At 41.1% G+C, this 12,700-nt stretch overlaps 1 protein-coding gene across 4 annotated transcripts in view; it reads left to right on the forward strand.

Annotated features, from left to right (window-relative positions):
* The window catches only part of slc8a3 (solute carrier family 8 member 3), a 104,074-nt gene continuing 91,374 nt past the window's right edge, over positions 1 to 12,700 (forward strand). Inside the window, exons 1-2 of one of the 4 annotated variants that reach the window (XM_051396013.1) lie at positions 1 to 569; positions 7,801 to 9,668. In XM_051396013.1, coding sequence (XP_051251973.1) covers positions 7,888 to 9,668 — 1,781 coding nt within the window. In that variant the 5' untranslated portion in view covers positions 1 to 569; positions 7,801 to 7,887. Of the gene's footprint in view, positions 570 to 7,800; positions 9,669 to 12,700 lie in introns of those variants that run through there. The other 3 variants (XM_051396011.1, XM_051396012.1, XM_051396014.1) reach the window with 3 other exon arrangements.

The raw sequence follows: 12,700 nt of genomic DNA on the forward strand, positions 1-12,700 counted from the left end.
TATCGCAGTGTGCCATTTGTGTGGAGGAGACAACCGGGGAAAGAGGAGCCCGTACCTACGAGAGCTACATCATAGATTTCCTGCGCTATCGCGGCGGACAGAGGGGGAGGAGGAGAGCGCTGATTCACGGCTTGCAGGAGGAGGGAGAGCCGTGCGGACGGGCTCAGAAGATCCATCTCTTATCTTAAAATACCGACCCCCCCAACCACCACCACCTCCTCCTCCTCCTCCTCCTCCCTCGTCATTGACAGCTTTGCGACCCGGTCAATCCGTCAGCCAGGGAGGATCTGGGGAGGAGGGCGCCAAGGCAAGAGAGGACGAAAGGCGATCACCTCTGGCCGGTTTGATCCAATCGCCAATACCGAGCAGGCTGGGGACCTGCCTCTCCGTACATGAGGACGACACAGTGGGATTTTGGTCCGAGGAGCACGTTTGACTCAAGAGATCCAAACAGCGAGATTACACTGAGACTGTTGGCAGGCTGATCTGAACGGCAGAAACAATAATAAAGGAGGCGGACAGGAGCTATTTCGCAGTGTCTACACAAACTCCCCGGAATACAAATCCAGGTAGGTTATAATCAATAACGCATGATGCAAACTCAGTGATATTAAATAGGCAGTGTGTTGGTGAGGGATGCGACCCGGCACACCATCAATGATAAACAGCAAACACACAGACAGGCTTTCTACCTAAATGTGTGACAGATTACAGGAACCATATTAGATGGATTTCCAGAACCATGTAGCAGCAAACACACTCGATAAGTGATGTGAGCTGGATGTGGTCCGTCACTCCGGAGCGCTTCATTCTGCCCGGGGTTGAACCTCTCTATTTGCTCCCATTGCTCCTCATCATTGTGCAGATATGATCCATTGCAACGGGCTGAAATGGATTCGTGATACCGTCTAATGGGTGTGCCATTAAAATAATTGGCGTCTGTCAACGCAAGTATCGGATACCGGTTGTTACAGCCTGCCGAGCCCGTCCTGCTGCTTGATTGGATGAACACCTGGACTTCCAGTTTTAATATCTGAGTCTTTAGCTTCTGCTTATGTATTTTGGCTTCTCCTGCGAGCCCTGACACTGTTTTGGAGTTGATTTTGGAGTGTTTCCTGAGGTCACTGATAGGTATTATTTTAGGAAAGGAGATAATATATATTCTCTCTGTTCATCTTTACGCGTAGGCCTGCGCGCACCCTTTAAGTTACCGTGCGGGCCTATGGGTGCTCCAGCAGGGATTCCCCCTCAGGTAGCACTGACATCGGTATAGTGAGCAGTGAAACGGCCTTATGATGATTAATCAGCAACAGCTGAGGCTCTCCGTATGTCTGCTGAGTCCATGTTTACGTGCAGCTCAAATAACCTCCTTAAACAAGACCCTCTTCCCAAAATAGGGAAAGGGAAAGAGATCTGTGAGCAGATCAGCCACTCTCTCCTCTCAGCAACTGTCTCAGCCATAATGCTGTCTGCATCAGTCAGGGAATGCAGGAGGGTGTGCATGGGGACCACTTAAAGATGCACCAAATCAAATATTAATGTGCGTTTTTTCTCATTAAAACCTTAAAACCATCTTAGAGATGTAAGTCATCTAGAGTTTAGACTGATTAGAGCTGCAACTGTGATTATTGTATCACTTACTCGGTTAATCGTTTTTAAATGAATGAAAATTATCAAAAATTAAGAAAAAATTAGAATGTCCCAGAGCAGGGTTGACATGTTCAAATTGCTTGTTTGGTCAGATCAACAGTCTGGAACAGAAAGTTTATTTAGTTTAATATCAGAAGAAAACAAATTTACTTTTCTATCATAGATTAAGTAACTAATCATTTCAACTCCCAGAGTGAAATCAGTGTGATATTGTCCATTCATGAAATGTTTAGGCATGTAAGTCTGTAAAACGTTATTTTTATTCACTCAGTTATTCATTTTAATGTGGATACATTTTATATGATTCTTCATTTTGTAGCATACAGTGATTCCCTCTCATTGAGGTAAAAATGCCTTAAAGCTTTTATAACTGTTTGGTCTTAAATAAGAGCATTTTAATCCCTGTTTAATGGTACATAAAATATATATATACATATGTAGTTTTTTGAAATTAGTTACAAAATACTTTTTACTTTTTAAGTTCAGTATAAGAATATTTGCATATTTGTATCTCCTTAAAGTCCAACCCCCATTTTTATTATTTTATATTGGTCTACTTTATTAGCTGGGTGAGTCACTGGATTAATAATTGTAGAATCAATATTCACATATGAAGCTAGATATATTTTGGGATTTTTAATATTTTTACATGGCTGACATATTGATTTCCTTCCCCTGAACAGTGTAATAATAGTGTGTGTCATTTTTAATAGTCATAATGATAATTATTGAGGTATTAAATTGAAACATTCTGCTAAATCTGTTTTAGTAATATCACTGAGTTCTACTTTCTTATATTGTTCGAGGAAAAAAGTGTTAAAAAGTTGTACATGGAGTTCAACTATTTGTGGTTGAAGAGGTCAGTGTTGGATTTAATTGGAATACGTCAAAGCTGAACTTCAGCCTTAATTTAGATATGTCAGTTGCAATATGGCTCTTAAGTTCCTGTGCGGCTTTTGTGAACAACTTTGTCTTTTTCCGTTGATTTTAATACTTTTTGTAGGCCGCTGAACAGTTCTGATTACAACTTTAAATTATAACTCCAGTGACAGCCCGCCCCTACATTCACAATGCAAAACACAATCCTTAAAACAGTAATTAGTATGCAAATTGTTTTGTGTAGCTCCTAATTTAGGGGTCACGGCTTTAATGTTGGTACACATAGAGAAATGGAATCGTTCACTCTCCATCACCTGACAGCAACTAATGCAATTTGTGTTGAGATGGAAAATCAATTATTCAAATACAAAATCCTTGTGAGGTCATACACCTGAACAGTCTGTCTGAGTGCTTAAATGTAATTATTTTAATGAGCTTTACATTATTGCTTAAGATTATGTGGTTTTGTCTCTTAAATCAACCAACCAGTCAATTAATCAATCCATCCTTATTGGCTTTGTTACCAGCGTTTTTGGTTAAGAATGTTAAAGGGGCACTCTACTGGTTTGACTTTGATGGTCAGTCCCATTCAGCCTCTGAAAACAACAGCAGCAGAAAGCCTGTGTAAAGATCTGGGCATTAACGCAAAAACTTACATGGTATTACTTTCATGAATCTGTGATGTGCCATGTTTGCTGACAACTCGATCCATCCTACCTGACTAATGCGGGCCGAATCAACATAACGAGAATGCTTATTAATACCAGCTGTAACTGCAGGCATCAGATGTCATAATCCTAATTATGTATACAGATCACATCTTTAAGGTTCAGTGTGTAACACAATAGGATCTATTGGCAGAAATAGAATGTAATATTCATAGGTATGTTTTCATCAGTGTATAATCACCTGAATATAAGACTAGTTGTGCTTTTATTACCTTAGAATGAGCCATTTTTGTCAACAGATACCTTCTGTTGAGGCCGCCATGTTGAACTGCCATGTTTCTACAGTCCTGGAAGGAACAAACCAAACACTGGCACTAGATAGGGCTGTTTGCATTTTTTAGCATACCATAGTTTCTCCTTTATGCTTGGAGGGGGAAGTGAGCGAGTTGTGATCTGAAACTACATCGCTAGATGCCATTAAATCCTGCACACTGGTCGTGTATCATCCAATGCTGCTTTTATTTTTATTATTTTTTAAAGAGGAAAAAAATCCTTTAACAGCTTTGTGTCCTTCCAGGCTGTGGTAGTCTTCGTGACAACATTAGTGGTAGTGTAGTAGATGTACTACTACTAGCATTTGTGTTAGCATATAGGCAGTATAGTAATTCCTTTTGTCTAGTAATAATAATAACAGTAGCAGTAGATTAAGTAATGGTAGTACTAATATTAATATAAGGACCTTATTCAGGTGAAAATCAAGGTTGAGAAATGAATTTTACATGCACAAAAAATAAATTAATCACATTTTTAAAATGATTAAAATTACTACTTATAATAGTGCAAGTATCTAATGTGTATTTTGGGCAGCAGTTTACAATTACAAAATAATCTTTCTGAGCATGATTTTATTCAGCTTGTGACATTTATATGTCTAATGGGACGAGGCAGGAGGTAGTTAGGAGGCAATTGACTCCCTCTGTCCAGTGTTACTGCATGGCCTTATATCTTTAAAATTCTCTCCGTCACTCTGTTAGTTTGCTCTTGGATGTATGGGTATTTGGCTTGTTTGCCATTTTTTTGTACGTCCGTTTATTCAATGTAGGCTGACTTAGCATGTTTACTCTTTTTCATCACTGTCCTCCTTCCACACTCGAGTCACCCAACTGAAGTTTAAGGATGGGAAGTTTCAGCTCATTTGAAGTATTTTTATATTACTGGATCACATGACTGCCTGTATGTGAAAGAGGTTTGTAGTGATGAAACCACAGGCAATTATCACCCACCTCCCCTCAGCTCTGCGGAGCTTTGCAGCATCTTTCTGCTCATTGTTTTAGATTTCTGGCCTGAACCTTGATTGTTTTGGTTCACTCTTATAGCGTCGTTTTTGGCTATAGCAGGTGGTTGTTTAAAAAAAAAAAAAAAGCTCTAAAAATTGACTGTACACTACATTCCCAGCACCAAACAAAGTCAGACAAAGTTAGCTAGCTAGAGTGTGACCATAGACTATAGAGAGCCAGATATTTCCCTCAGGAGTTGGTGCAGACCAAAAACAGAGCTAAAAGTAGAGTCCATATTGGATGTGCATTAATCAGGTGGACAGAAAAACGACTCCAAATGAATGCTAATGTTGCTCCGTGCTGTGTAAATATAGGATATTGTTTGCCAAGAAGTTTGCCGTATTAACTTAAGGTGATAGTACGTTGTGTTTACAGCTTATTTCCTCTGCACCAATTGGCCAATAAAATCAGTAAGTGCAGGAATAATGGAGTAATCCTCAATCATGCTGCAGTCTAAAAATAGTGAGATTGACCCAGGTTACAAATGACGTAATAAAAAGTATAAAATATGAGAGTTGATTTTTCCTTCCCCTTGTATATCACCTAACAATTAAATGACCAGTCATTTAATCATTCCCATCCCCGGGTTGTATCACACAGAGAGGCTCTCCAGCCTTTAAATTCTGGATGCTTCGTCTATTTCTGCCTCATTGCAGTTTCTAGCCGCCATGCAATAAAAAAGACAGAGAGAAGCTAGCAGGTCAGCAGTGCTGCTCTGATTCTAAAACAGGGAGAAGCACTTCTCTTAAGCCTTCCAGTGCCTTCAAAAACGTATTCCTGCTGTCAGTTTTACAGTTTTTTCAAATAAAGGTCATTTACAGTACACGCTGATGGAGGACTGTGAGTGTAATTTGAGCACTGCACACATATTCTTCATTCCTAAAAGTTTATTCTTGTGGGTGTGTTTCTGTGGGGAACTTTCAGGCTGATACAAAATTCCAAATAAATGCAAAATCCATAATTTTCAGACTCAACTATTCTCTCATTAAGTTACAACTTTGTCACTCAATTATTTCCCTGTTGTTTTTGTTTGTGCTCAGTGCTGTCGGTTCTCGCAGGGATTGCATAGCTGGCCCCTGTCCATGTAAATGGCTCTGCTGATTCAGTTAAATTGAAGTTCCTTGTCTCCTGCTTCTGCTGCCGTTTGCTGTCGTCCCCTTTTCTATCCTCCAGATCAGTGTGCTGCCATGCAATCAACATCTTTTTTTAACATCTGAAGAATTTCCTTTCAAGCTGAGATATCCTTTATTTTCTAAGTTTTATCGCCTCTAAAAAAGATTACTTCTTGGAACGACATATCCTTCTGAATGTTATTGAGGTTATGATCCCTCAAAAGACATCATAATAATACTGCCAGTGATGCAATTATGTGTACCTATGAACCATTAAATTAGAAATATTAGGAATAATTTATTCCAGAACAGATTAATTGGTTTTGCTAATGCCTGAATTTCCACACAAGATGATGACAGAAACTTTTTGCAGACATTGGGTGTGTGTTGACAGACAATATTTGGCATTTAAACTGGTGTGAGTGCTTTAAATATGCCAGCTCCTGTTTGACTATCCACACCTCCATTGAAAATATTGTCAGCCATCCAAACTGGTCAGTGGTCTGTCTGGATGATAGATATCATTTCTAAAAATATCACCTGGGAGTTGAAGTACTCCAGCGTACTGCGGAAGAGTTATATCAGATAAGAAATCTGCATTACACAGCATAACATATGCCATTTAATAGATGCTTTTATCCAAAGTGTCTTAAAATGCCATGAGTGCGTACTGTACACATTTTAGTGCGGGCGGCCCCAGAGGTAATCGACCCTTTAACCAGGAATCAGAACACAAGAATGCACTTTTAGGTACAAAATGTAGAAAGACTCAAACTACATTTAGCTCAACAAAAGCAAAAGGAAACAAGTGTGACAGTTATAAAAAATTGTAATCCTCCAGTGAATCCAGGACAGAATGATTAACTTACACAGCGTATATCTCTCTGAAGAGATTATTTTAATTCACTCTTTAACTGCCTGTGAGCCTCATGGGCCCAAAGGTGTGGTGGAGGCTGCAGAGAGGCCCCACCCATCCTCCCAAAACACAAAATATTCCCAGGTACCACTGAGAAGAAAGTCTCTGAAATGAATCCCCTGAGTTAAGTCTTAAAGTAGCTCACATCTTGTAAGTTTGGGTGGTTAACTGTTCCTTATGCCCCCATTGCCTCTGGCCTCAGCTGTTAGCATCAAAAGAATTGTCAAGTCCTATCTCATAAGAGCTGGAGAGGTGCATAAGATGCTTAGCCTGAGCTTTTATGAATTCGGACAATGTCTGGATTGTTATTGTAACGCCGCTCACTCTTGTGGAAGTGGTAAGTGTGCATTTAGGGCTCAGTATATAATGAATTTGGACGGGACATCTGTACCCTTTGTTTCAGTTTGCCTCTTGACGGTCTCCTGCCTCCCCTCTGCTGTTTTTTTGCCAATGCGACATTTTGGACAGTGCTTAGTTTGGCAACATTGCATGCCTGCTGAGCGAGCTGTTTGGTTCAGAGCTGTGTATTACCCCTGAGATTTCAGACAATCACGCTCACATCCACATTATTGGGTGCACGTATCCACATCTAAACTGAAAATAAACTTTATGATTGGATATGAGCCCATAAGCTATGATTTCATTAAACGGATGTTATCAACATTGTTCACATAGTGGTTTACAGACCTCTAAAAATGGGGAAGTATTTTCAAGCCCGCCTCTCAAAGATAACATAAAGGTCTCATGACTATGCTGTTTGTAAAGAAGGAGGCAGAAACTCATTGAAGTCCTACAGAAGGCTAGTGGGATAATTTGAAATTCTTTTCTTGCTTCAGACAGTGTGTGTTTCTCCCTATGAAATGCAAACACACAGTCTTACACACTTGTACTATTATTACTCTTCAAACTCGGCATTTAAAACAATGTAAAAGTACCCCAAGGTTGGATAACTATTCCATTATGTGATTACATTAATTATTGAATCATTATGTGACAAAAAAATGAATGCAGTGTAAGTAAGTTTAATAAGTAATGCATTAAACATGTAATAATAATAATGTATTAAGCAATAGATGCATTTATCTATCTAGTAAAAAGATGCAAAGCAACATGATGCAATTGTTTTACCACTGTTGTACCTATATGAATGTTTTTATTATATGAGAGTAAATGGTCTGGTATTAAAGGTACAATATAACATCCATTAATTCTCTGTTAATTCTGTCTGTTGTGTTCAGGTGGTGGGTGGAGAAAAAGCACAGCCCAGTGCTGGATCCCAGAGGGACTGTCAGTGTGGTAAGAACCCTTGAGAAGAAGGAGGGTGCATGGAGGGTTCAAGGTCTGTAAAGCCAGGGTCGTCAGCCTGCCTCTGGTTGGGGCTGGTCTCTGTGGCTGTAGCCTTCCTCTGTACAGAGGCCCGGACCACTCCGAGCCCTCTGCTCAGCCCCAGCAATGCGACCTGCCCAGGAAACTCCAAGTGTCATAAAGGAATCATCTTGCCCATCTGGTATCCTGAGGATCCGTCCATGGGAGACAAGATCGCAAGGGTCATTGTGTATTTTGTGGCAATGATCTACATGTTTCTTGGAGTGTCCATCATTGCTGACCGCTTCATGGCGGCCATTGAGGTCATCACCTCCCAGGAGAAGGAAATTGTCATCAAAAGACCCAATGGAGAAACAACCACCACCACGATCCGGGTTTGGAATGAAACCGTCTCCAACCTCACCCTCATGGCCTTGGGCTCATCCGCCCCGGAGATTCTGCTCTCTGTAATTGAGGTTTGTGGACATGAGTTCAAATCTGGTGAGCTTGGGCCCGCCACAATTGTCGGCAGTGCAGCTTTCAATATGTTTGTCATCATTGGCCTCTGTGTGTCTGTCATTCCCCAAGGAGAAGTACGCAAGGTCAAACACCTCAGAGTGTTCTTTGTCACTGCAGGCTGGAGCATCTTTGCTTACATCTGGCTCTACATGATTCTGGCTGTGTTTTCTCCCAATGTAGTCCAGGTCTGGGAGGGTCTAGTCACACTGGCCTTCTTTCCCATATGCGTACTCCTTGCCTGGGTAGCAGACAGGCGACTGCTCTTCTACAAGTTCATGCACAAGAAGTACCGCACCGACAAGCACAGGGGTGTCATCATCGAGACGGAGACTGAACGCTCCAAGGGAATTGAGATGGACGGCAAGATGGTCAACTCTCACTTCATGGACGGAGGTGCAGCAAGCAACCTTATTGGTTTGATTGAGAGCAAAGAGGTGGATGAGTCCCGGCGCGACATGATCCGCATCTTGAAAGACCTGAAGCAGAAGCACCCAGAGAAAGAATTGGATCAGCTGGTCGAAATGGCCAACTACTACGCTCTCTCGCACCAGCAAAAGAGCCGTGCCTTCTACCGCATTCAAGCTACACGTATGATGACAGGCGCAGGAAATATCCTGAAGAAACACGTTGCAGAGCAGGCGAAGAAGAGTGCCAGTGTGCAGGAGGTGCATGTGGAGGAGCCGGAAGAGTACGTGTCTCGGATTGCGTTTGACCCCGCTGTCTACCAGTGCCTCGAGAACTGTGGCGCCGCCATTCTGACCATCACCAGAAAAGGTGGAGACATCAACAAGACGATCTACGTGGATTATAAGACAGAGGATGGCTCGGCTAACGCTGGGGCCGACTACGAGTTCACAGAAGGTACAGTAGTGTTCAAACCAGGAGAGATGTTCAAGGAAATAAACATTGGCATCATAGATGACGACATCTTTGAAGAAGACGAGCACTTTTTTGTGCGGCTCAGTAATCTGCGTGTCCTGGAGACAGAGGACGAGGTGCTGTCTGCCAACAGTCTCCCATACCCAAAGGCCATGCTGGGCTTTCCTACTGTGGCCACTGTGACCATTCTGGATGACGATCATTCGGGCATCTTCACCTTTGAGAGCAACTCAGTGCACGTCAGTGAGAGCATTGGTATTATGGAAGTGAAAGTGCTAAGGACTTCTGGAGCAAGGGGGACGGTCATTGTGCCTTATCGCACCCTGGAGGGACTCGCCAAAGGAGGAGGGGAGGACTTTGAAGACACCTACGGAGAGATGGAGTTCAAAAACGATGAGACCTGGTAAGACAGCAACTCTTTTTTTCTCTTGGTTGTGGGGAAGTTGCTTTTTATAAATGTGTTTTGATTGAAATGTGCGATTTATTATTGGTTACTGCCTGATTTTTAATCAACCAAGGTTACTGAAAATGAAGTGCATTTAGGAGTCATAAATACGTGTTTTTCTTTGTGTGCTTGTTTTTGCATCCTTGTGATTTGTGTTTTTCTTTTGAATTGCAGCTTGATGGTGATAAACTGTCAAGAAAGGATACATTATACATGATATGATAGCTAGCTTCAAAGCTATTCAGTAGTCTGCACGATACGCGTCTCATTCAGCGATGGCTTTTGATACAAAGATGTTGTCTTCTTTGCCTCTTGACATAATTTAATTTAGAACATACTTTGGTAACCTATTCATGTGCTGTTTGCACTCATCACTCTGTGAATTTCAAATGCTTCTTTCTTTACATGGTTAGACAGTGTGTACCCTGTCATCTGATCGTGCATTCTATATCCCCTTGTTTTCCTGTCAAGAGATTTTGCTCTCATCAGAGCGCAATCCTGTGTGTTGCATGCAATAGGGATTCAAGTTTGGGATTCGTCACACAACTGTGAAAACAGGAAGTCCTTAAGTAACCCCCTCCTTGCCTCTTTAATCCCTGCTGCTTTTGTTGTGTTGAACTCTGGGTTTTTGCTCTTTTTATTATTGTTTCTATGTCTACTTCAACAAGAAAGCTGTTTGGAAGAATAGAAAGAAAATTACAACAAAGGTCAAAGGGCCAGGCTCAGGCCCATGGGATATTCTGTACATGGCAGTCTTTTAGGTGAGTAGGCAGACTGGCCATGTCATGATGAGTGGAGGTTTGATTCCTTCTGGGGCCAGACATGCTAAAAAAGCTTGCCGTCTGGTGATAAGCATATATGAGTAATAGTGATGTTTTATGTAAATTGCGTATGTTGTATAGCCTTGTCAGCTGTACCATCTGTGTGCAATACTGCGCTACAAAACACATAGGCCTACAACTGAGTGGGCATATTTGGCTGTGTTGCAATAATAGCACCATACTCTACTGTAGTATAAATAGTATCGGAGCCATGTATAGTATAATACTACAGCCTTGCAGTCCCATGCATGTAAAGGCAGTGCTTTGGGATACTGGCATGTGTACAAAACTGCGCCTCTTGAGTAATATTGATTGTTTATTTCACAGCTTGCATCCGCTTGCATCTTACACATTGGTCTGCAGGCACTGAATCAAAATGACATGCATCTGTGACATCCCCTTCCCCCACCAATCAGGACCCTCTCAGCGTGCTGTGGCTCATTGTCAGGGTCTGTGCTCTAGGCTTCCTGGTTCCTGTGCGCTAAGGCAGCCCAGGAGACCGGCGGCAGGGGAATGAGTGTCGGGGTGATCAGCATGCTCTTGGGGCCTGCTGAGCTCTCAGGGTTTTGCTTGATTTATGTTAGAGACGCTTTATGGGCTGGGCCTGAAGTTTGCCGGGGGAGTCGAGGGGAGAGATGTGTAGAAGGACTATCATTATGAGACTACTGTGATGTTGTTGGCATTGTGAGAGAATGCTGGTCTATCGATCTGTTTATTGTATTGCGCATCGTGCTGCGAGTTAGATGTTCTTACAGTGCTGCGCCGCTCCTTTGTGAGAGTGCACAACTTGACACGCTGTGAATTGATAAACGCTAGTAGTGATCTAGGAGAGCAATCAGACTGTATGGTCAAATTAGTACCACCTCAGAACATTTTAATGTAACAGCAAGGACTCCTGGTAAAGAGATTATAATTTGATGATAAATACTAGTTATCTGATTTGTGATCAGACTTTATGGACTAGTAATTATTGCTTCAGAACATTTAATAGAAAACTAGGGACCCGTTTTAAAGATCCAGTCCCCCTCTTATTCAGTCAGTTCTCTCATCATACATTTCATAAACTATAAAATATTGACACTGAATGGATAACACTAGTAATCCGGAAGAAGATCTGTGAAGAAATAATTATTTTTAAAAGAATTTTACATTTTAATGAAATATTATTTTAAATCGCTCTCCCTGCTGGGAGTTAGATGAGAAGATTGATACCACTTTCCCGTCTGTTTGGTAAATATGTAGCTGGAGCTTATCTTAGCCTAAAGACTGGAAACATATAACGTATTGATTAATGAGCTTCAGAAGTGCTGGTAGGCAGAGGTTAACGTTGGACAATGCCAGGCTAGCTCTACCCCTCTTTTTCCAATTAGCTAAGCTAACCGGATGTTGGTTGTGGCTAAATGTTTAACAGACAGACATGAATGAGAATGGAATCAAGCTTCTCATTTAACTCTGAGCAAGGAAGTGAGTGTATTCCCCGAAATGCAAAACTATTCCTTTAAACCATCTCAACCCAGGGAGTAACCGTATGAGGAAGATGTATGCATATCTTATATTTATTATATTTATGCACTAAGGAATGTATAGAATTATTATTTAATCAAAACAGTGCCTGGAGATGAATTGTTAGGTTGAAAGGTTTAGGTTAAGGGCTGGGCCAAAGGTGTCTGACCTTTTAATCCTTTTACTCAGAACTAAAATCATATTACTGCTTTTAAATCAGTTGTAAATGTAAACTCTGACATTTTCAGTGACATTTCAAAGGAAAGATTATGCACTAACAGAGAAAAAATGATATGATAACTAAATAATAAGCGTCAAAATCACCATCTGTGGGATAAACGTCAAGGAAATTGTCTTGTTGACATATGTACAGTCATATTGACAATGTAGAGTATCATAGTCCACACTGACGCACGGGGTGGATAGTAAACAAGAATTTTACAGCAAAAGGACAGCACAAGACATATTGTGGATATTAAACTGAACTTACACAGTCAACAGTGTTGATTAGTGTAGGCTACTCGCTATAGAGTAATGATAAATGTTATATGATTTCTCAAAACATACAGGACATTATTCAGTTGAGCAGTTAAAACAATGAAAATTGTTCAAATGCATGAACACGCGCTGGTATTAATATGAAAGTCTTTCCTTCCCCCTTCAGAG

Source organism: Dicentrarchus labrax, unplaced genomic scaffold (genome assembly GCF_905237075.1).
Source record: "Dicentrarchus labrax unplaced genomic scaffold, dlabrax2021, whole genome shotgun sequence".
Classification (NCBI taxonomy): domain Eukaryota; kingdom Metazoa; phylum Chordata; class Actinopteri; family Moronidae; genus Dicentrarchus; species Dicentrarchus labrax.